Source organism: Gossypium arboreum, chromosome 6, assembly GCF_025698485.1.
Source record: "Gossypium arboreum isolate Shixiya-1 chromosome 6, ASM2569848v2, whole genome shotgun sequence".
NCBI lineage: Eukaryota > Viridiplantae > Streptophyta > Magnoliopsida > Malvales > Malvaceae > Gossypium > Gossypium arboreum.
The window spans coordinates 138,516,447-138,539,294 of record NC_069075.1 but is presented as its reverse complement, the minus strand read 5'-3'; the positions used below and the strand labels follow the sequence as shown (position 1 = coordinate 138,539,294).

The 22,848-nt window shown below is 32.3% G+C and overlaps 2 protein-coding genes and 1 long non-coding RNA gene across 4 annotated transcripts; 2 read left to right on the top strand and 1 right to left on the bottom strand.

The window, feature by feature from the left end:
- Positions 1-10,947: 10,947 nt before the first annotated feature.
- On the top strand, positions 10,948-12,509 carry LOC108486079 (uncharacterized). The gene is made up of 3 exons (XR_008284048.1): positions 10,948-11,646; positions 11,958-12,138; positions 12,225-12,509. It is a non-coding gene; the product is annotated as an uncharacterized LOC108486079 (long non-coding RNA).
- Positions 12,510-12,845: 336 nt separating this feature from the next.
- On the top strand, positions 12,846-16,453 carry LOC128279271 (MDIS1-interacting receptor like kinase 2-like). The gene is made up of 2 exons (XM_053029479.1): positions 12,846-15,497; positions 15,580-16,453. Exon 1 carries the CDS (start codon positions 12,862-12,864, stop codon positions 14,755-14,757), a length of 1,896 nt encoding a protein of 631 aa, XP_052885439.1. The 5' UTR covers positions 12,846-12,861; the 3' UTR covers positions 14,758-15,497; positions 15,580-16,453.
- LOC108485230 (putative pumilio homolog 7, chloroplastic) lies at positions 16,282-21,411 on the bottom strand. 2 transcript variants are annotated; one of them, XM_053029478.1, is made up of 6 exons: positions 21,127-21,411; positions 19,606-20,993; positions 19,343-19,505; positions 17,935-18,098; positions 16,838-17,087; positions 16,282-16,714 (listed from the first exon to the last, which is right to left on the bottom strand). In XM_053029478.1, the coding sequence occupies exons 2-6, from the start codon at positions 20,991-20,993 to the stop codon at positions 16,610-16,612; spliced, it is 2,070 nt and encodes a 689-aa protein (XP_052885438.1). In that variant the 5' UTR covers positions 21,127-21,411; the 3' UTR covers positions 16,282-16,609. The 2 variants fall into 2 exon arrangements, with proteins under 2 accessions (XP_052885438.1, XP_017644554.1); XM_017789065.2 differs by having other exon boundaries at positions 19,606-21,401.
- Between the last annotated feature and the right edge of the window lie 1,437 nt (positions 21,412-22,848).

Genomic DNA, 22,848 nt, shown 5'->3' with positions numbered 1-22,848 from the left:
TGCTCTCAAATTTTAATGTCTTCCCCATTCTTTTTCTCTAAAGGGCCATACCTATATCAACTTCACTTGTATTTCATGGAGTGATTTTCTTTTAATTGAATCTACTTGACCAGCCTCCATTAACTCCTACCTTGAATTAACTTAAATGTAGAACTCAAAGGATGGATGAGGATGTTCTTTGAAAACCTATCTCGCTTTCTTCAATTGTAATACCCAACCCAAAATAAAATCTAATTATCTTTTTAGGATTTTTTTTCTTTTTTTACTAAAGCCTATTATGAAAAATAAAATTGCAATAGGTGGATTAAAAAGAAAGATAAGAGAAAAAAACATAAGAGAACAAAATTTGGGGAAAATGGAGGGTGGAAATTGAAGTTCTAGCCATAAATTCCCTGTTTTGATTGTTTAAAGAAATATTTATTAGATTGCTACAATTTGATGGAATTATTTGAAAGAAAATTTCTTAGTGAATTGACTTTGTAAAATTATTAGGTTTTATTTTATCATCTATTAAGACATATAAGTATGATTTTATTAGATTAAAGGTTCAGAGATTAATCATAGCTTCCAACACATCAATACTTACTAAACTAATTTGCACATTCAAACCTATATAATCAAGCATAAATAGTTAATAATAATAATAATAAGTTAAACTATCGAAATTACCTGAGCTTTCTTAAGTTACAAGCCCATCAACCTAGTTACATACTATAAGACTCGAAACATTTATATATATACAAAATAGCTACGAAATGATTCGAGTTGAGCTGAAGAAAATAAATGCTTAAACTTAAGTTTACTAAAACTTCCGTCAGAGACATGTACCCGAAAACAAACATAATTATACACTGAATAATATATACTCAATAATACTAACATAATTTGAACTCAATTGTAAACATAATAAAACCGAATAAACAAATAAGTAAAAAAAGATTGAATATGTTATTCATTAGTGATTTCAATATCAACATTAATGTGCATATACCTATAAACCACTATTCCTTTAGAAGATTCATAATCATTTATCATTCCAACATGTTGATATCCACATTCTCGCTTGCTTACAAATCACATTTATCTTGATGCGCCTTAAGGTATTTGCATTTATTTTTACTATATCAATTTCATATATTATATTTCCATTATTATCAAATTTTACTGATACAAATGTTTGACATATAATTTCATATTTTAGCCTCAATTAACATAATCAAACTTAAAAACAGATACTCAGATCAATCCACCAACACACCAGTATATGCAACGAAGTGCTGATCATGCATAAATGCACCAATCCCGCCAACTACACTAGGATACTCTCATACCCTCAAGGAATTTGAGCTGACGATGACAATTTGTTATCGATCCTCAAGAAATTAAAGAACCGTCGCAACAGACCCTATGACATGCCAACTATACCTTGACTCTATTCGACAACGTTAATAGAGTAATTTCATTTTTAAAGAACACATATCATTAAGAAAGCATATACATATATAATCAATTTACCAAATGATCGCAAAACACATAGTCGAGTATATACATACCTTTAAAATACCATCTCATTGATAGTTTACCATTTTTGAACATTTTACGAGTTAAACATATTTATATAATTATTTAATGAACTCAAATTATGAGAGTACAAATCAGATTTTCTATTCTTAATGCCTTTGGCTTTCCCTTTGCCTTTCGATGTCTCAATGTCGTCTATAGCTATGTACGAAAAATTCAAATATTAGGAATTTATTAGTTATGCATTTCAGACATAAAAACATGATGGTTAAACATGAATTCATTTCAATCCTCACAAGCCCTTATATTCGAAACAATTGAATCTCACAATTCACCTAATCGAATTTAAATTTGACTAACAAATATAATACAAGAAACTTCCTACAACCATTTTTTATTATCAAACCTCAAGTTTTCATCCCTTACAATTAAGTCATTAATAACATATAATTTATCAATTTTCTAAGTTTTGATTCAAGTTTAATTTACACTTTTTACTAAAATTTTAACATATTCTACTATTATCTTTATTAATATCAACATGCATGAAATTAAATCTTTTAACTTCAAATATTCTTAAGTTTTTCCATCAATGGAAAACCATATAAAAGCTCACTAATTATTCACTAGATTAACTAATGGGTTCTTAACAATTATTCCCTATTAACAAAAATCCTATTGAAATTCAAAGAAAAGAACTCGCTAATGCTTGATGCATGGTGCAGCAATGTTGGCTTGATGAAGTATTCTTCTTTCTTTTGTTTGTTTGTCTCAGCCGATTAAGGAAGAAGAGAATTGAATTTTCTGTTTCATCCGATTACTTTCATATTTATATGCATAATTAGCATAACGCTTGACATAATTATTTCACAAATCCATGGTTAATCGACCCATAATATTAGTTAGTGGAAAATGATTGATTTGATTTTTACTTAAATATTAACATGAATTAACAATGATTTTATTACTCCTAAAGTCCTTGACAGAATTATACGCAGGCCACTTAAATATATATTTTTAATTCCCCAATTAAAACCACTTTTCAATTTAGTCTATATACTATAATTATCAATTGATTCAAGTTAATTCCGCTAAATATCTAATTTTTCAATTTCGTAATTCACACATAAATGTTCTATACTAATTTCTAGTAACTTGTCTAAAATTGAATTATTGGTGTCGATAAAATTAAAGGTCGTTACAATTTACTGTCGTCATAATCTCCCTTTTTTGATAAAAATGTCAAAGAAACTTCTTCTCCCCCTACGATCTTCTTTATACCAATCCAGCAAAGTGCATAAATATCCAATAACGTAATAAGGTTTGAGAACAAAATCAAACACACCCACAATTAGCTTCAAGTATGCATAGTACAACTGGTCAGCAAAGGCAGTTATCAACAAATCAATAACATATTTAATGATATCATCTTTTCCCATGCCAGTTCATAGTCTTGCTCTTTTTCGAGAGAGTCTCCCTTTAAGAGATATAACTTATTTTATTAAACGTCTTATTTTATTGAATATTATTAATCTCTTACTCAAAATTTAAGTAAATTTCATTATAAATGTCACAATTGAATTAATCCATAGACGGATTTAGAAATAATTCAATTCAAGTTTTGTTCAATGTTTTGTAATCTATGTCATTATTTCCAAAAGTCAATCTAGTTCTGATAGCCAAGTTCTCCAATTAGCATTATAGAGGACATAATAATACTAATATTAGTCATTTCCTCTTTCTGATGGCTACTCATCATTTAGATGAACTAATAATATAAGTTTCTTTTGTATTATAATAAATTTTTATAATGTAAATTAATATTAATTAAACCTTAGATAATCAGTGATCAAATATTTGCTTTTTCATCTTATTTTTCATGCAAAAATTATTGAGAATAAAATATAAAAAATATTAAATAGTGATGTGAAAATTGTATTTGTACAAGCCCAATTTTGGGCCCAAAACCCCTAAACCACTAAGCCACAACCCAAACCAACTTAAACCTACCCAAAACCCAAATAACCTAGCCTAATACATTAAAGAAAAATAAAGGAAAACCTAAAACCCTAGCCGTCAGCACATGCTCCCCACCCATCCACCACCGACGCCTGCAAGTGGCCTCTGCTCCACCACCGTTTGCCTGCAACAATAAAAGAAGAAGAGACAGATTAGTCAAAAAGAGCAAGTTGTAGAAAAAACGCCTATAAAAGGCTGAATCCATTACCATTTGTAAGATCGGCACTTGTGAAATAAAAACAATATTAGATTTCAAACATACAAGCAAAAAATAGAGACCCTAGTAACATCAAAAAGCAAGAAATAGCCCAATATCAGAAATCGGAGAACCGAAAATACCAAGATCTAAGGTGATTTTTACTTTACTTTCATTTTGTTTTCGGAGCCATTTTTTTCTTCTCACTTACATATATATATATATTAAAAACATAAAAAAAAATAAAAAAAGGGAGAAAAATACACCTTTTGGGATTCCGGCCACCGCACGACGGAGGTGGTCCGGCAACTGAGGCTCCACCGGAGAGGAGAAGCTTGAGAGGATTTGGGGGAGAGTTTTTAGCTTTTTCTGGAAAAGAATGAGGAAAATGAAATTTTAAAAAAAAAAACTTGACTTTTATAACAGGTAAAACAAAGACCGCTTTTGTGCACTGGGTCTCGAACGCCAAAAGCGTGTTTTGTTTGACCACAGTGTGACCCACCCGACGCCCGAGGATCCGCGTGTTTTCTTTTGATGGTCTAATTGCGCGATCGGCCCTTCCGCATTCTTCTGCTTTTAAATTTCATTCTCTTGGCTTTTAATTTATGCTCAGAATTTTTATTTCTTCTCCAATTTGGTCCTTTTGAAGCTGCGAGTTTTGAGACAAGGGGTTATTCCTCATTTTAGTCCCTCCTGGTTGATTGCGCATGCGATTTAATCCCCTCTTCTTTTATGTATTTCAGATTTGTCCCAAAAGTTCTATTTTCAATTCAATTTCGTCCCTTTTCTTTACCTTTTTTATTATTCTATTTTAATTTTAATATTAGTCATGCTATTACATTTATTACTGTTATTATTATGTTTTTATTAGTGTTCTATTATTATTATTTTATTTGATGCTTATATATATATATATATATTATATTATATAGTATTATTAATAGCTTTTAATATTATTATTATTACTATTATTATTATATATTAGTGTATATTTTTATGTACATACACGTATATATATATATATATATATTTATATATGGCATTGCTTTTCATTATTTAATATTTTTATTATATTTGCTCTTTGTATTTCTATATTATTATTATAATTATTATCATTATTATTATTATTATATAGTAGTGTGTATTTTCATTACATGTGTATATATATATATTGATATACGGGATTACTTTTGTTTACTTTACTTTAATATTATTATTATCATCCTTATTGTAATTACTATGACCATTATTAGTATTAGCATTTTTTTATCAATACTTATATGTATGTATTATGTTTTTTAATACCATGCATGTTGTGTATATTCTTAAAACTATATCATGTACATATATTTTAATACCACGTATATTTTTATTATTATTTCTATTATAATGTATATATTTCAATACTTGCATGTATGTATTTATGTATTGTTTTATTAGTTACTATTGTATATATATCACTGTTTTCAATAAATATTATTTTTAGTCTAGTACTACGCTTTTTACATATATATGTTCCCCATTACTTCATATTTACATTATACTATTATTATTCATGTTATTATTATTATCATTAGTTATCATTGTCACTCCATTTTACCATGTTCTATTTATTTCTATTTTATTTACTTATGCATTCGACCATTGCATTTTCTTCATGTATTTGTTTATATTACTAAACCTTGCTTTTATCTTCTTATAATTGCTCATATCATTGTTATTAACACTGTCGCACTTATTATTGCGTATTAGCACCATAATCTGCTTTCGTGTTTTACTATAAATTACGCTATATTCTTAATCAATACATTAAAAAAATTTCTTTCATAAAAGTAATATTCCGTATTTGGTAATTCGAAACAATCGTGCCCTAACTTACTGGGTTTCGACTTCTTCTCATCTTACCTAAATAACGGAATATTCTTTTTAATCAGTATGAGTTAAAAAATGCTTATTCTCGGAGACACGAAGTGTTGTGCCCTAACTTACCGGGTATGATATCTTGTCACCTCGAAATAAGAATTTGTTTTAAATAAAGGCAACATTCGGTGTTTGAGAATTCAAGAAAACGTGCCCTAACTTACTGGGTTTCGATTTCTCTCGTTTATTCTAAATAATCGAATACCCTTTTTATAAATTAAAATCCACAAATTTCATAAAAGGCAAGCTTGTTCTCGAAAATTCAAGATGTCGTGTCCTAACTTATTGGATGCGACATTTTATATTTTGAGACGAGAAGGTCTTTAACATCTGAGCATTTTTAAAGAGAGATCATATTTCAAAGTCTTTCAAGTTTTCAATTTTCGACACTAAGACACTAATTAATCAACTAGGTACCAATTTTTGGGCGTTACGAGGGTGCTAATCCTTCCTCGTGGGTAACCGACTCCCGAACCTATTTTCTTGATTTGCGTAGACTAAAATCGTTGTTTAAATAAATCAAACCATTTATTAAAAATAACCACTTTTACAAGGTGATCTAATCACACCTAAAAAGATTGGTGGCGACTCCCGTTTTAATTTTCGTTTTCAATATCAAGTCGATCCCCGTTTTCTAAAAAAAATGGTTACGACAGTATTAGTTTAAAATAATTAAAAATATTACAAGTAAATTACGGTGAATAATTGGGCTAAGGGCACAATTTCTAACAAAAAGTACATTCTTAAGTTTGAATGAAGCTCTCTTATATTTTCCTTTAACATAAGCTTCACATATTTTGTCATTTTCAAAGGATAGCTTATGCAATCCAACAACTAAGTCTTTCATAACAAGTTTAGAAATAACATTCTATTGGAAAATTTGATTAAGAAAATTGTTGTTTTAGATACAACAAAAGTTTACTTTTTTTGTAAAAATTGAGCAGTTTTTTTATTTATAGCAATAAATTTATTGACCGAAATAGTACATGTGCTTTGTATGAGGCGATTAAGTCGATCCCAACTTTCAACCGAACTACCTTCTTCACTATTCTTGAACCATGAATTACCTCGAATGTAGGCTTGAGCAACACAAATCGAATCTCTAAATGAAAATTTTTAATTAACTTTCAATAGGTAAGTTAATTTCTCTCTTTCACTAGTAACTATACATTTTTTTCTAGAAAATAAAATTTATTCTTGTTAAATAAATTTTCACTATTTTCTCACAAAATAACCAAATTGTATGATATGTGTGTAAATTGTTTAACTGGTAGCTCTTATTTTTAGAGAAAATGTATAAAAGTTCTATTTGAATAATGTCTAATTAAATAATAATATTTTAATAAAAATACAATACTCTAGCAAAACTATAGTACAGGGGTGGTGACACCTAGAGGTGATCATGGGCCGGGCCGGGTCGAGTTAGGGCCTAGCCCAGACAAAATTTTAGACCCATCTACTAGGCTCGGGCCTAGCCCGGCCCGAAATAAAATTGCTAAGCCAGAGCTCGGCCCGGCCTGGCCCATATTAATTTTTTGCTTATTTTATTAAATAAAAAATTTAAAAATATAATAAATCAAATATATTTAAAAAATAAAAATAAATATTAAAACAAATAAAAATAATACTAAAACAATTCTTAAAACAATACACAAATTGACAATATAATAAAAAATGTTTATATTAAAATTTTAAAATGATTAAAATAAAATAAAAATATATTAATATATAATTTGGGCCGGCTCGGGCCAAAAAACTCTTACTCGAGGCCCGGCCCGTTTTCTAAACGGGCCTCTTTTTTTGCCCAAGCCTATTTTTCGGGCCTATATTTTTATCCAAACCCTCCCATTTTTCGGGCGGGCCTTCGGGACGAGCCAGGCCGCCCGGCCCATGATCAGCTCTAGCGACACCCTTAGTAAAACACTAGGGTTTGCTGCCACTTACATGGTATAACGCCAAGTTGGATTTTTCTTGTATTGGGTCTAATTTTATGTGTTTCTTGCATTTTAATCCAACACTCGTAATCTACCCAACCCAAAATCTATTTTCTAAAATATTAATTAATTAATTTTTCAATTAATTTATTTTCTAAACTCAATTATAATTCCACTAAAGTCATTTCAATTTTATCATATCATAATTTATTAGAAAATATATTTAATTGTTCTATTCAATAAATCTATGGTGACTAGTTAATTTAATCCATACTTGAGACTCTATTAATTTAATTGTAATTAAATAAATAATAACTTGAAGAAATCAAATTAATTCCTATGTCATTTTTGTACTTAGCAAAAAAATGCATTCACCGTGAATAGTGATACATGTGATCTGTTTTTATTACTTCGTCATTTTCATTCATTCCATATTATTGGTTCTGTATGCAATTCGTTTATAGTTATCTCGAGCTAGAGAGTGACCAATTGAACATATATAATTAGGATCAAATAATTTGTAATTAAGTTCTAATTTTTCTCATATTAATTATAACATTATTCAGTGAAGAAGTCATTCCACTAAAGTATCATGATTAAGCTCTCCCGTATTATATATCATTACGAAAGTCACTCATTGAGTGCTCGTCCAATGACTTTATTATAAGTGTGTTAAACTTATAGGATATTCTTAATCTCTTGGGGATAAATCAGTTCTCCCAATATGATCATATATTTTATCTCATAGTAAGTATTACATCTTTTTTTATGAAAAGTCAATTACTAACAAATAGTAATTAAATTATTTATCACAAATACAAATAACTCATAACCGCACTACTTTTCATCTATCATGTAATGTCAACGAGAGCATATCATTTACAATTTAATTGGGATATGAATTCTACTGTTGTGAAATGATGCTACATACTGCAGAAGTTGTATACTCAATGCATCAACTTTCAGTTCCTTACCTATTTGAACTCAAACTTTCACTTACATAAAATTATATGAGTCATGCATACATAGTTCATCATCCACTCAAGATTAAGGTATGCCACACTATAAAAGCCACAAGTGAATAGACTCATAGACGGATCTAAGATTTATTTTACTTGGGTCTTATCTGATCTATTGTCAATCCAATCAGTCACATCCATATATCTATCTTTTGGATTTAATTCGCTTCGATATCCAAGGCAATGTATCTCATCAATTGGACTTGATAAATTTTATATTAGTCTTTTAATTGATTTGCTCAATTCCAATTAGCTAGACTAATGATATGTGTAGATCATCTACTAATATAAGCTATCTTTCCCCATTACGATCCTACCACACAATGTCGCTTAATATTAATTAAACGTTAGATAATCAGTAAACTAATATTTACTTTTATTTTACTTTGTGTGCAAAAATCATTGAAGAGAATATACAAAAGATATTAATAATATTGATGCATATTTATTCAAACCATTAATATGTTCAAAAAATTACCAGTACCTAGTCAAAAATACTGCACTAAAGACACTAGATCCCAACACATTCATGCTAACATGTTCTAATTTTCTATGCCATAACCAATATGCCTCTTCACTATTTGTCATAAAACAAGAATGAAAAGAAAGTAAAACATCTAGATGCACCACACATATTACGTAACCTATGACCTACAAAAATCATCCCATTAAACTATATTTACAACTTTAGAATGGGGTTTTAAGGATATTTTCCTTGAGACATTTAACAAAAAAACACATTTTCAGTATGAGTGAAAGTATTTTTACTAATAGAACCAATGTTTTTAATATTCTCGGAGTTGTCACCAAATGTTACATCTCTTCCATCCTTCGGCATCAATTCCATGAAATAGCTCATCTTTTGTCATGTCCCTTAAGCATACACTCGAGGTAACATGATGCCTTCTTTGACATGTTAATCTCTCAGCCTCTTACAAACACAAAGTCGAATCTTAATTTTGATCCCCAAATTTTCTTAGATCCTTTGAAACTACTATCAACAAATTTTGTTCTTTCTGGATTTCACTTTAATATTTTGAGTAGTGCTCATTTCCTTTGAAATCCATACACTCCTAGTGAATTTAACCCATCAAGTGACAATCCTCAAGGGGATAAATTTGTCTATCATATCCCAACATGTAAAATCCATACACTCTTAGTGAGTTTACCACTTTAAGTGATAATCCTTAAGGGACAAAGTTGCCTCTCATTATCTAGTTTGTGACAATTGGTACAAGAAAGTGAGGGATCATAAATATAGCTTTGATTGATAAAGAAGTTTTTGAATTGTGTTTTCTTTTTTAAAAATCTTTAAGCCGTTTGGACACTATAACGTGATTGGATGAAAGTGTAAATACTAAAGTAATTGCAAGGAATTTTAATATCCTAATCGTGTCTAATTGGTAGAGTGTAATTATATTGTAATTCCTTATGTCATCTTTAGTAGTAGATATTGCAATTACACAACTACATAATTATAAATTCTAAAAAATATTAAATACAATAAAAATTATCAATAATACTAATAAAATTAACAAAGAAAATAAATATCCTGTAAATTTGTCTAATTACTCTACCATTCCAAATTTGTCGGGTTCTTTCTCTATAACATTAGACATATACTCCTTGTTAATTGGTCATTAACCTAATATAAATAAGTAACAATGTAATTTTGTTAATTTTAATATAATCAATTCATAATAAATATTATGCAATTTAGTCAATCATTTAGTTGGTTAATTATTTCTCATCAATAAAAATTTCAAATCATTTAAACAACATAGTAAATTAGCATATTACTATATTTTAAAAATAAAATATGTCCTAAAATTGAAACATTATTATTGTAAAAAAAAGACTTTTAAGCTTAAATCATATATCAGCATATTCGGAAAGCCATAAGATAATTGGACTAAGTGTAATTATTTATAAGTTATATAATTACTCTAATTTTCACCCTTAAAAATTAGAAAACTCGATTAGAGTACTCCAATGATACTCAATTAAGTAGGACTCACAAATTATAGCGATTACCCAAATATGACAAAACTGTGCAATTACAAACAATTATACTCTAATACAATTATTAAATAACTTTTCAAACACCCCCTTAAAACATAATTCATCTTTGTCAAAAAAAAAAAAAATTGTGTCTCAAGTATGTCATTAAGCTTTTGATGCCCAGAAAGTTAGAAATTGAAGTATGCAAATTCATTTTCTTTTGCTCAAATTATAAAATTTAACTTACATATCATTTACTTTTGTTTCAAAATCACTTTTGGCTTTGGTTAATGATTCATTTTCTCCCTACATCTTTGAATTCATTTTTGGGTGAATGTGTAATTTATCTCTTGAATTTATCCAAAAATATATAATTTGTATTTTCTTTTTGTATATAATTGATATCTGAATTTATAATTCATTTACACACTTTGATACCTCTATTCTGACATCGTTAATTTGTGATGAGGACGCACAAGCAACCAATCTTATGGTGACACCCATTTGTGAGGCCGAACTGCATTTCAAGAATTAACCTTTAGCAGCTATGTCTAGAGCTACAGTTCCATTCTTGTCTTTGCCCAAGCTTGAACAGTTTGGCCTTGGTATAAATTAGATGAAATTTTTGTAACAATCCTGTCTTAAATCAATCAACTCATGAACTCGCCAACATTGATTTGTCACTATACTCAATCCTAAGCTTTTTTTAGTGATACTTACACTAGAATTTTCGTAACACTTAAAACCTAATGATTAGTTTCATTTACCAAAAAGAGGAAAAAAAAACTATAAATGATTTAGGTGTAATCTTCATCTACAAAATGTAGATGGATTGATATCAAATTTCCAATAATAGATGGAGCTTACATGTATTTTTTACTGCATTACTACTTAAATAAAGATACGGAGTTGAAAGTGAAAGGGCTTTACAGGGTGGTATTGTTAGAGATGATCAAGGAATCATCAGTCTTACATTGTTAGTTGTTTGTCAAACTTTGGCTTGATTTTGGATACACTATCATCTTTCAATCTTCGGGTAAGTGTTGTTTTTAACCGCATCACTTCACTTCTCTTCCGACTTCCCGTCTTGAATGTGCTTCTTTTTTTTTTTTTAATGCGTGGTCAAGATTTGAGTTCTTTCGTTTTCTGCTCGCAATATGTTCGTCATTTGTCCTCTTAGAAATTTTCATTTTTAGTTCTGGTATCTTAGTTCTTGTTTTGGAACCCTGAATTCATTGAAACATTATCAATTTTTATTTCAGTTATAGTTAGAACAGTGAAATATTCATTTGTACACATCTCCCACTTCGAGCCTCGTATGATATTTTATACTCGTTTAAATTACAGGAGGGTTGGTATAAACTCTGAAATGCTTTTGCTTGGGACCCAAGGAGACAAAAGAGAAAAGCGTATTGCCTGTGTGAATGCCCAAAATAAAGATGGAGAGTCTATGATAAGCCAACTATAAAAGATACCAACGACCATTAACAAAGACTTAGATACAAGTCGACACTGGTTTGAGAAATGGGTGAGACTTATGTTACTACATTGTATTCATTTTTCGGCATCTTCTGTTTCAAGTGTCATGTGACAATTTTAACTCTGTAATAGCAGAAAGTTTGTCTGAAATGCGATTGCTTCGGACCCAAAACAGAAAGAGAGACGCTTTTAGCCTGTGTGAATCAAAAGGGACAGTGTATCATACGTCAAGACTGAAAGGGGAAAAGGTCTCTTGACCTTGAATGGGGCTAACATAAATTACTATAATACAAAGACTTCAACTTTGGCGTGAAACATGGGTGAGAGACTTTTAATAGTTATTTTGATCGTACAGGCAACTGCAATTAACCTATATATAGGGAGATAAAAGCTTATTGCCTGTTTGAATGTCCAAGTCAAGAGGGAGAGTCTATCAAAAGTACAGTACAAAATTAACGGAATAACATAAACTAATAGAATGCGAAGACTTAGTGGGATGGATTTATGTTACTACACTGAATCCATTTTTCCACATCTCCATTTTGTAGTCTTATATGACAGTTGTCTTCTTGACACTAAATCGGCCAACATAAATTATTATAATACAAAGACATAAAACTATGGAGTGAAAAATGGGTGAAAGACTTATAGTTTTTTTTTATTCGAGGGTTGAAAGACTTAATAGTTAGTTTGATCGTACAGGCTACTGCAATTAACCTATATATAACCATCATATCACGGTTGTTACTTGCATGCAGAGCATTTGTTAATCATGAAGAGTTTAACCTTGCTTGCTCCTTTACTCTTTTGTGTTACTTTACTATGTTCTTCTCTTAATGTTGCTTCTGATTCTGCAGCAGAAGCATTGGCAATCCTCAAATGGAAAGCCAGCCTTCAAAGCCAAAACCATTCTGTTTTGCTTTCCTGGAATACTTCCAACAACCCAAATACCAAAACAAGTCCTTGTGCTTGGTTTGGAATCCATTGCAACCATGCTGACAGTGTTATAAAGATTAACCTCACTGGCTATGGTGTAAAAGGTACGCTCCATTTATTTCCATTCTTGTCTTTGCCTAATCTTGCAGAGTTGGACCTTAGCACCAATGAACTTTATGGCATAATCCCACCTAAAATCAGTCAGCTCTCCAAACTCACCTACCTCGATTTATCCTTTAACCAGTTCTCTGGGCAAATCCCACCTGAAATTAGCCACCTTGTACATCTTCAGACCCTCCACCTTGCTGGAAATCAGTTGAACGGCTCAATTCCTCGAGAAATTGGTCAGCTCAAATTTCTCACTGACCTTGCCTTGTGTAGCAACAAGCTAAATGGTTGCATTCCTGCTTCTCTCGGTAAACTAAGTCGACTTGTTTCCTTGCTTCTCTATAATAATTCCCTTTCTGGTCCCATTCCTCCAGAATTGGGAAACCTTAGGAATTTGGTTGAAGTTTACCTGGACACCAACCGTCTAACTGGTCCAATCCCTTCCACATTTGGAAACTTGAAAAACCTGAGGGTGCTTCACATGTTTAACAACAGTCTTTCAGGTCCCATCCCCTCCGAGTTAGGGAATATGGAATCTCTTTCTGAAATAAGCCTTTATCACAACAATCTATCTGGCTTGATCCCAACCTCATTTGGTGACTTGAGACTTCTTACACTTGCCCACCTCTATGAAAATCAACTCTCTGGTCCAATTCCTGAGGAGATAGGAAACTTGAATTCTCTTGTTGACCTAGAGTTGAGTGAAAACCAACTCAATGGCTCTATTCCTGCTTCACTTGGCAATTTGAGCAACTTGGAAATTCTGTTCCTCCGAGACAACTGGCTTTCAGGTTCCATTCCTAATGAAATTGGAAACTTGATGAAGTTGACCATGTTAGAACTAGATCACAACAATCTGACAGGAAATTTGCCGCAAGGCATTTGCCGTGGTGGATCACTTGAATACTTCACAGCAAATGACAACCAGCTTACCGGACCAATCCCTCAAGGGTTGAAAAATTGCACTAGCTTGAAGAGAGTCTACCTTGAAAGAAACCGACTCAGAGGAAATATATCTGAAGATATAGGTGTTTACCCAAATCTAAAATTCATTGAATTAAGTGACAATGAATTTTATGGTGAAGTGTCTTCCAATTGGGGGTTGTGCAAAAGTTTAGAGAGCCTATCTATTGCAAGGAACAATCTCAGTGGTGCAATACCCCTGGAACTAGGACTTATGTCCAAGCTTTTGTATCTAGACTTGTCTGCAAACCAATTGAGCAAGTCCATCCCTGAAACTATAGGGAATCTGTCCATGTCATTCTACTTGAATTTGAGCATCAATCAGTTTAGCCAAAATATTCCAATTCAAGTAGGCAAGTTAACTAGGCTGTTTCATCTAGATTTGAGTCACAACATGCTTTCAGGGAAGATTCCAGGGGAACTTCAAAGTTTGCAGAGCTTGGAGACACTAAACCTTTCTCACAATAATCTCTCTGGTGAAATCCCAGCCTCTTTTAAGCATCTCCAGGGCTTGTACACTGTTGACATTTCATACAATGAGCTCCAGGGTCACATTCCCAACTGTCAAGCATTTCTAAATGCTTCAGTACAAGAATTGAGAGGGAACAAAGCATTATGTGGCAATGCTAGTGGGTTACCGCCTTGCACACCTTTTTTCTAAGAAGGGTCACAACAACAACAAAACCCTTTTCATAGTTATGTTCCCTCTTTTATTGGTTTCTGGTCTCTCGATTTCATCAATTGCTTTGTTGTTTGCCTTCAAGAAGAGGAAGAAAGATACAGATGAAGAAAGACGAAGCAATGCAAGTGATAAAATATTTTTCTCTGTCACTTCCCTTAGTGGAAGAATATTGTATGAAGAGATCATTAGAGCCACCAAAGATTTTCATGCTCAATATTGCATTGGGAAGGGAGGATATGGAAACGTGTACAAAGCAGGGCTGTCATCTGGTGAAGTTGTAGCTGTGAAGAAATTCCATCCAATGCATACCGGTGAAATGGCAGATCAAAGACAGTTCCTGAATGGGGTAAGGGCATTAGTAGAACCAAGACAAAAATATTGTGAAGTTCTACGGTTTTTGTTCCTCTGCGGGTCGTTCCTTCTTAGTATACAAGTACCTTGAAAGGGGTAGCTTGGCTTCTGTTCTCTGCAATGATGAAGAATGTAAGAAATTGGACTGGAATGAGAGAGTGAACATTGTCAAAGGTGTTGTTCATGCCCTCTCCTATTTGCACCATGACTGTTCACCACCCATTGTTCATCGAGATATAACAAGCAACAACATTCTGCTTGGTTTGGAGTATGAAGCTCACCTTTCAGACTTTGGCATGCTAAGCTTCTCAATCCAGACTCATCCAATTGGAGTAATATTGCTGGAACATACGGATACATTGCACCAGGTGATTTTTCATTTTACTTCCGTAGATGACATAGCATAGAGGATAATATTTGTTATCAACTATTATTTCTTTTTCTTTGCAGAGCTTTCCTACACCATGCAAGTTACTGAAAAATGTGATGTGTATAGTTTTGGTGTGCTGGCATTGGAATTGATAGTCAGGGCATATCCGGGTGAATTTCTCTCTAGTCTATCAATTTTCACTGCTGAAAGCATTCCACTAAACAATGTGTTGGATCAAAGGCTTGCACCTCCACTGCCGGAAGTTGTGAACAAACTCATATTCATCCTGAAGTTGGCTGTTTCGTGTTTAAATATCAATTCAAAATCGAGGCCAACCATGCACACTGTTTCTCAGCTGTTGTTCAACCACATCTAGTCCCATCTATGACTCTTTGATCTTCATCTAAGATACCACCTTAGAAACGTTTGGTATTTGCTCTAATGTTGTTTGTTTAGCTTTTGTGTAGTTATCATGGGTTAATGGGTTAGCATTTTTATACCCTTAATTACCTTTTCCTTGAGAATTTGTAGTGCAATAGGAGTTGGTTCAGATCTGTCTGTAACAGTTCATCATACGTTCTATTCTAAGGAATAAAAAGGTGTTACCTGACCCTTATATTTTCAAACTTTTATGCCCTCTATTTTAATTATGATTTAGACAATTAACTTCTGTTTTTAGCAAAGTTCACTTATTTTTCTGAAGAACTTGACATGATGTTCAATTATTTTTCAAATTCCAAGTGAGAAAAAGGGAAATTGGGGCATAAGATTTGCAACATTCCTAAGCAGAAATTGAAGTCCTTGAACGTGATAAAAATATCATACATCCAAAGTTTGGCTCGACAAGACAACAACAAGACAACAGAATAATACAAGTTGCAACTACATAATAAACAACTAGAAGCAAAATTTTTCTTCTACATCCTTAGGACTCTTTCCAAAGCTGATGATCCGCTGATCTGAGGCTGTAAGCCTTCTCATCAAAGACTTCAGCACCAGTAGCTTCATGTTACATTCTCTATCTAGTAATCCCAGGACATTTACTTATTTTGTACTGAACAAGCTAGCAAACTTTGGACGAACAACAACACTTTGGCAAAGTGACTTCGATCACTTCTTGAGGAGGTTCCTTGAGAAAATTCTCTTGCAATACGGGCTGGTACGAAGGATCGTGTGTGGTCGAACCGCATCGACTAGAGAAGCATGTAGAGGACCCTACTCAAGACAAAATTGATTATGTGATGAAGAGAATTCCTATGGGAGGTTTCATGCGGATTTGAACTAGTTATGAATCAAAGCATAAAAAATGGCAGAAGAAATGACAAGTTGTTCCCTTACCTTGGTTACTACTAAAGCAGATTGAATTACATAGTTGGCAAATGGGTCTTGCAATAATTGTTCAAAGTGAACAACAGAGGTTAACTCACGGATGATCTGAGACCTACTCTCTGCAAAATGCTTGAGGCATTTTTCAACCACATGGCTGCTAAATTTTTGCATTGAGAGATGAACATAGTGCCCTTTGAACTGATATAGTAAGTTTCCAGAGTTGACCTTCAGCTCTATAATGTACTGAACAACATAGTTCCTGTTTCAGACAACAAAAGAAGACTACAAATGAGAGAGAGAGCGCCATTTTCTTGATGAAATCCTTGTCATTCATGATTATATATGGTTCAAAGGATGAGTCTATTTCTAATGTAGGAAAGTTGTTACAGGGCCTTTTTTTTCCTTTTAGGTACTCTGATATGCCAACAAGAAAGACAATTAAAGCTATGAAGAATCTAATTGTAGAAAATAAAAAATCCAAAACATATATTGCAGCTAATGACACAAAAGCTGAACCAGAAAGCACAGACAGCATTTCGATTCATAGCCAACTAATTATAACTAATAAGCATGTTAGCATTCTAGATGTAAAATACCCATCAATATTAGATAAATATGATGCAAATGTTATGTACTTACCAGCAGGTTTTTGACACATGAAAGCTTGTCTGGCACCACATTGAGATCAAGATGCTAGCTTGTCATGGATTCTCAATACCAATGAGTACATACCATACTCATTTGACATTTGGTAGAAGGAACAGAAGTGGCTGAAGAATTAAATACCAAAAGAGAAATGGCTACGATTAATGACTCTCAAAAACCTGATCTATTGGCCGTAGACAATCCCTAAGGATGCATCCGTTCAACTCTAATGGAAGATGCCAGTCATCACCCTATTCTATGAATTAAGATTGTTATCCTATCATGAATTTTACATGATGATACAATTCATTAGCAAGCTAACCACATAAATATGTAAGTGGGTTGCTTCTTTAATTAAGCTGGATCCAAGTTTACTCAAGTAGTCAGAACCAGCAATGGAAACCTAATTTGTCAGAAAACTAGGAAGCAAAGAAATAAACAATCAGAGCTTCACTTATTACCCGAAAGGATCCTGAGCAAGAAGAAGTCCATTTCTGGAAATTTGAGTGATTAGCTTATCTCGATGTGGTCCATTGGAATGAGCAATGCAACGTTGCAACACACAGCAGCCATGGCGATGAGTGGCGATATCTACGCAAAATTTTGCAGCAGCATCAAAAATAATCTGCATCAACCAAAAAAGTTTAAGAATCAAAATTTAGTAAAAATATAAAATGTTAGGTCATACGAAAATGCATAAAATCGAAGTAGAGATAGAATTCTTAAAACAGAAATGCACCAAGCCTGCCAACTACGGTATGAAACGAAGCATACTTCATGATGAATTTGGACAAAATTCTGTAAGTGTACAACTCAACACAGGAGTGCTTGATCAATCATAAGAAGTTGCAAGGTACAAGAGTTTCTTCCAATGGACTAAGAACTCTTCAAGTGTTTTATTTAATATCTATCTCACTTGCTATTATAACCTGTAACATGTTGGTTCATCCCATGGAAAGAATATTCGCATTTATAAATATTTGAAAAGATTGAACAGATTCCTTCTAACAGGCTCCTTGGACACATGTCAGTTGACTGTCATGCATCGGCAATATGCAAATAACCAAATAGCCATAATTAAGCCTGTAGAAGAAAGGCTTTTGCCTGTTTACAACACACTCCTACAAACAATGAGTTAAAATATACTAAGAGTATACATACAAAGAATACCCTAAACCGACGAAGAGGAGCTACATGTTCAAACAGAACATCGATGTGATCTCTAACCTTCAAACTTTGTATTGAATCAAAACCAAGGTATGCCTCCAAATGGCATCAGAGACAAAATTAAGTGCATAGGTAATAGGCCATAGAATAAAGACCCCTAAAATAGCCATACAATTTTCTTTGGAAGAATTGAGTACCCTTTGTCAAGATGAAATACATGGGAACAAGACATATGTTCAAATAATTAACTAGAGATAGACCAAGCAGTAGGTTAGCATGATGAAATGAGACTGTAGTTGAAGGCCAGATTCTTTAATACAGTTCCTGTTGATTTATTAATTAATGAACCTACAACATGCTACTGAAACAAAGAAAGTTGGATGAGTAAAAATCATTTAATACAATGCAAAAGATTCATGTTGCATAAACTGTTACTAAACAATGTAAAATGTGCATTTTGAGACTTAAAATATAAGTCATCGTCAAAAAGAAAACTCATGATGGTATCATAACATGACCTTCACAACATATTAAACAAATAGTAGTGAACCACACATGAAAAGTGATTCATTTTAGAGATAAAATATGATTCTAAGTAACAATTAGCCCAAAACAAAAGGAACTTAGAAATGTGCATGATTAGGATAATTTACGAGAACAAATATTAAACCTCAAAAGTTAATTTACCCCTCATCTTTATACCTTATTATCTTCATTGTTAAGACATTGCAAGCAGCGCTGCAACACATGATTCCCATTAAGATCCTTGATGAGATCAAGAATTCCAGGTTTAAGAGCAGATTTGATAAGAGAAATCTGTTGTCTGGATTTGAGAGTCTCAATCAACTTCTGTACCACACGTGTACTGAAATATAGCACAGTGAATCCCCTTAGCAACATATATATATATTGACAAACAATATCATTAAAAAGAAAAGAAAATGAATGATAAATGAAGCAAATACCCATATGTGTTCAAGGAAATCCTCACTAGCAGTCCGGTTTCTTTGGTCACAGTGAGAATAATCTGCAGCCTTTGGTCTTCGTTACACACATCTAGCAACTTTTGGACAAGGTAGTTTCCGAAGGGATCCATCATTAGTTCAACAATGTTATCAATAACCTCAGTGAATATAATTTGAACATCCAAGCAGCTTCCTTCATCAAATATCCTTTGTAGGAAGCGACAACCTTTCTGGTCCTTAGCCATGTAATATATACATCCTTGAAACTCAACTAAGGAATATGGACTTGGCATCAGTGTCACATTTTCTCCATGTCTTTTATCAAGTTTAGAGTTTTTCTCTTGCAGATTTTGCAAGCCAAACTCCTTGAGAGTCTTTTTCTTACAACATTTGAACGAATCAAAGCCCTTATTGTCGATATCATATTTCAAACCTCTTCCTTGAATGATAACACTATGATCCTCCATTACATTCTCCTCAAGAGGAATCTTACTGTGCAAGAACCCAGGAGAACTCAATGAATCAATGGCAGCTCTTCGTCCATTACCATCAATTCCACATTGCTGGGAACAAACAAAAGGGTTACCAATGTATGGCCTAGTGGTAAAAGCACCCTGCAGCAGCATCCCCCTATTATCCAATCCCCTACCCTGTTCCATTCTCTGCTCCAAAAGATAGTTTCTTTGGTTATCATGCCAACTCGGTACTGAAGACAAATCATTGGACTGATTGTAACCAATACTATAAGACCCAAATGAATCACCCTTTTCGTATCCAGTACCTTGCAGCCCAAGAAAGGTGGACCTGAAGACATCACCACCATCTAAACACATCGAAACTTGTTGTGGAGACGATTGAAACCCTTTGTTAAAACCATCGTAAGAACCATATTTTTCAGCATGATAAGACGAGACATCACCAAAACTGAAGGCGAAACCATCTGGGTCCCTTTCAAATTTCCTCATTTGACCAGAAGTATCCCCATCCCTTTCATCATCTCTAATATGCATTTGATACAGATTCTCACACAAACCAAAACCATCATCGACCAACTTATTTTCATTGACGTTCTTGTTTCTGTAATGGGAATCGGGTAACCGTTTAGAATCCAACCAGAGTCCACAGTGATGAAACTTGGGGTGGTGGTGATGGTGGAGTTGTTGTTGGTCCTCAAATGGTGGAGTATCTTCGGGTGAAGAAGGGAACCCATTGGTGAAAGAGTTTGAAGGAGAAGGAGAAACTCTACCCTTTGTTGAATGGTGTTGAAGATTGAGCAATGGAGGAGAAGCCTCAGAGATCTCACTACTAAATAAAGTTCCCAGCTCACTGTTTCTCTTCATGTCCCTTGTCATCATCTTCTGCTCCTTCTTCTCACCCAGTTTATACATCTTCAAAAAAAAAAAAAGAAAAAGAACCCAAATTTTTACAGATACAAAGAAGCAAAAACCCAAATGTGATTTTTTTTTTTTGGTTTTTTTTATTTTACGTATAACAAAGTTGACAAAAGAGAAGAACACCAACCCCCAGAAAAACAAAAAGACGTTTCCTTTTCAGATTGATTTTTTGGTTGATTTGGTTTTGGGTTTCTTTTAAAGAGAAAAATGATGGGTTTTTTTTGTATGCGAGAAACGGTTACAAAAAAAAGGATGGTGTACGGTAAGGATTATTGACGTTTTAAGCTCACGCCATTGGAGTGAGGTGAGCCAGCACTATACTGTGAAATACCAAAAAAAAAAATTACAGAGAAAAAAAAGAGAGGATCTTTTTCGAAAAAAAAACAAGCTTTTTCTTTTATTGTTTTTTCAAATGATTTAAGATTTTTTTTTAGCTAACTGAATCTAAATAGACAAATACAAAAAAATCCTAACTTCTTTGGCGAAAAAACCTGCTTGATTTTTGTTTTATTAATTGACCAAATTATTTTTATTCATTTTTTTAAATGTTGTTGTTGATCATAAAATTTACTTTTTGATATTTTTCCTTAAAAAATAAAAATATCTACCTGAAAATAAGGGTCTAAATTTTATTTTTAATAACAATAAATATTACTTTAAGCATTGTTATTGCCTAAAATATATAAACAAATCCATGTCAGTGTTGAAAGCTATGACCAAGTTTTCCTATCTTATAGATACCAACCTTCATTTATTTCCGTACTTGCTCACATTTGCCAAGTCAAAATTAAACTTAAATAATCTGAAATTTATATTTATTTTTTAAAAATATAGAAAAGAAAAATGGATTATTTGATTAACAAAAGGATTTTTCTTTCAACAACCAGATTGGATTTGCCTGAACTATCACGTCAAAAGACAAACTAAAAATTTGAATTTTATTTTGAAATAAATAAATTATGATATAGCTTATAATTATTTATTATTTTGGTAAAAGAACATTTTATCTAAAAAAAAAATCAAAGCAATTCCATCCTTTGAATTTCAAAAAGTCACTAACGATTGTTAATCACAATGTTATTTTATTTTTGGTCAGTTTTGCATTTTTAATGGTATGGTAACAAATTTACACAATATACCACAATATTTATATATTCAATCAATATTTTAACAGAATTTGTTATTAATAATCAAAATATGTAAAATTAGAAGAAAACATTAAGACTATAATTAATTTTGAAATTAATAAAATTAAATTGCTTTAATTTTTTTGAAAGAACCCATTTTTACCTAGTATTTTTAATATAACAAACTTTTTAGAAAGATGAATAAATAGATAAAGTGTAAGATATAATTCCTGTTATGGATAAATGTATTTAATTTTCTTATCAACCAAATAAATAAATAAATAAATAAATTATTGCTGTATCTATCTGGCAGTGCCACAGATTCGTACGGTGTGGATTTTACCCAAAAGCATGTAAACAGTGATATACAGTGACCACCATTGAAAATAATGACAAAAGCGTGGCAGAGATCATGCTCTCCTTAAATGCCAAATTCCATCCGCCTAACCGCGCGGTTTTTTTTTTTGTCGGACAATGATATGGGCATTCATTATTATTGGTCCGTACTCTGTTCACCATTACCCTTTCGCCACCTCTTTTTTCGACACGAATGTATGAATATGTATACATACATTTGAAAAATACTATAACTTTTGCCCAGTGAAACAAGGACTCATTTGAAAAGGAGGTTCATATAGCGATAATAATCATATATAGCAGTAAAGCAATAAAATTGGACTTGAAAGAGCCCTAGACCGTGAACGAGACGGGACAGTAATGCA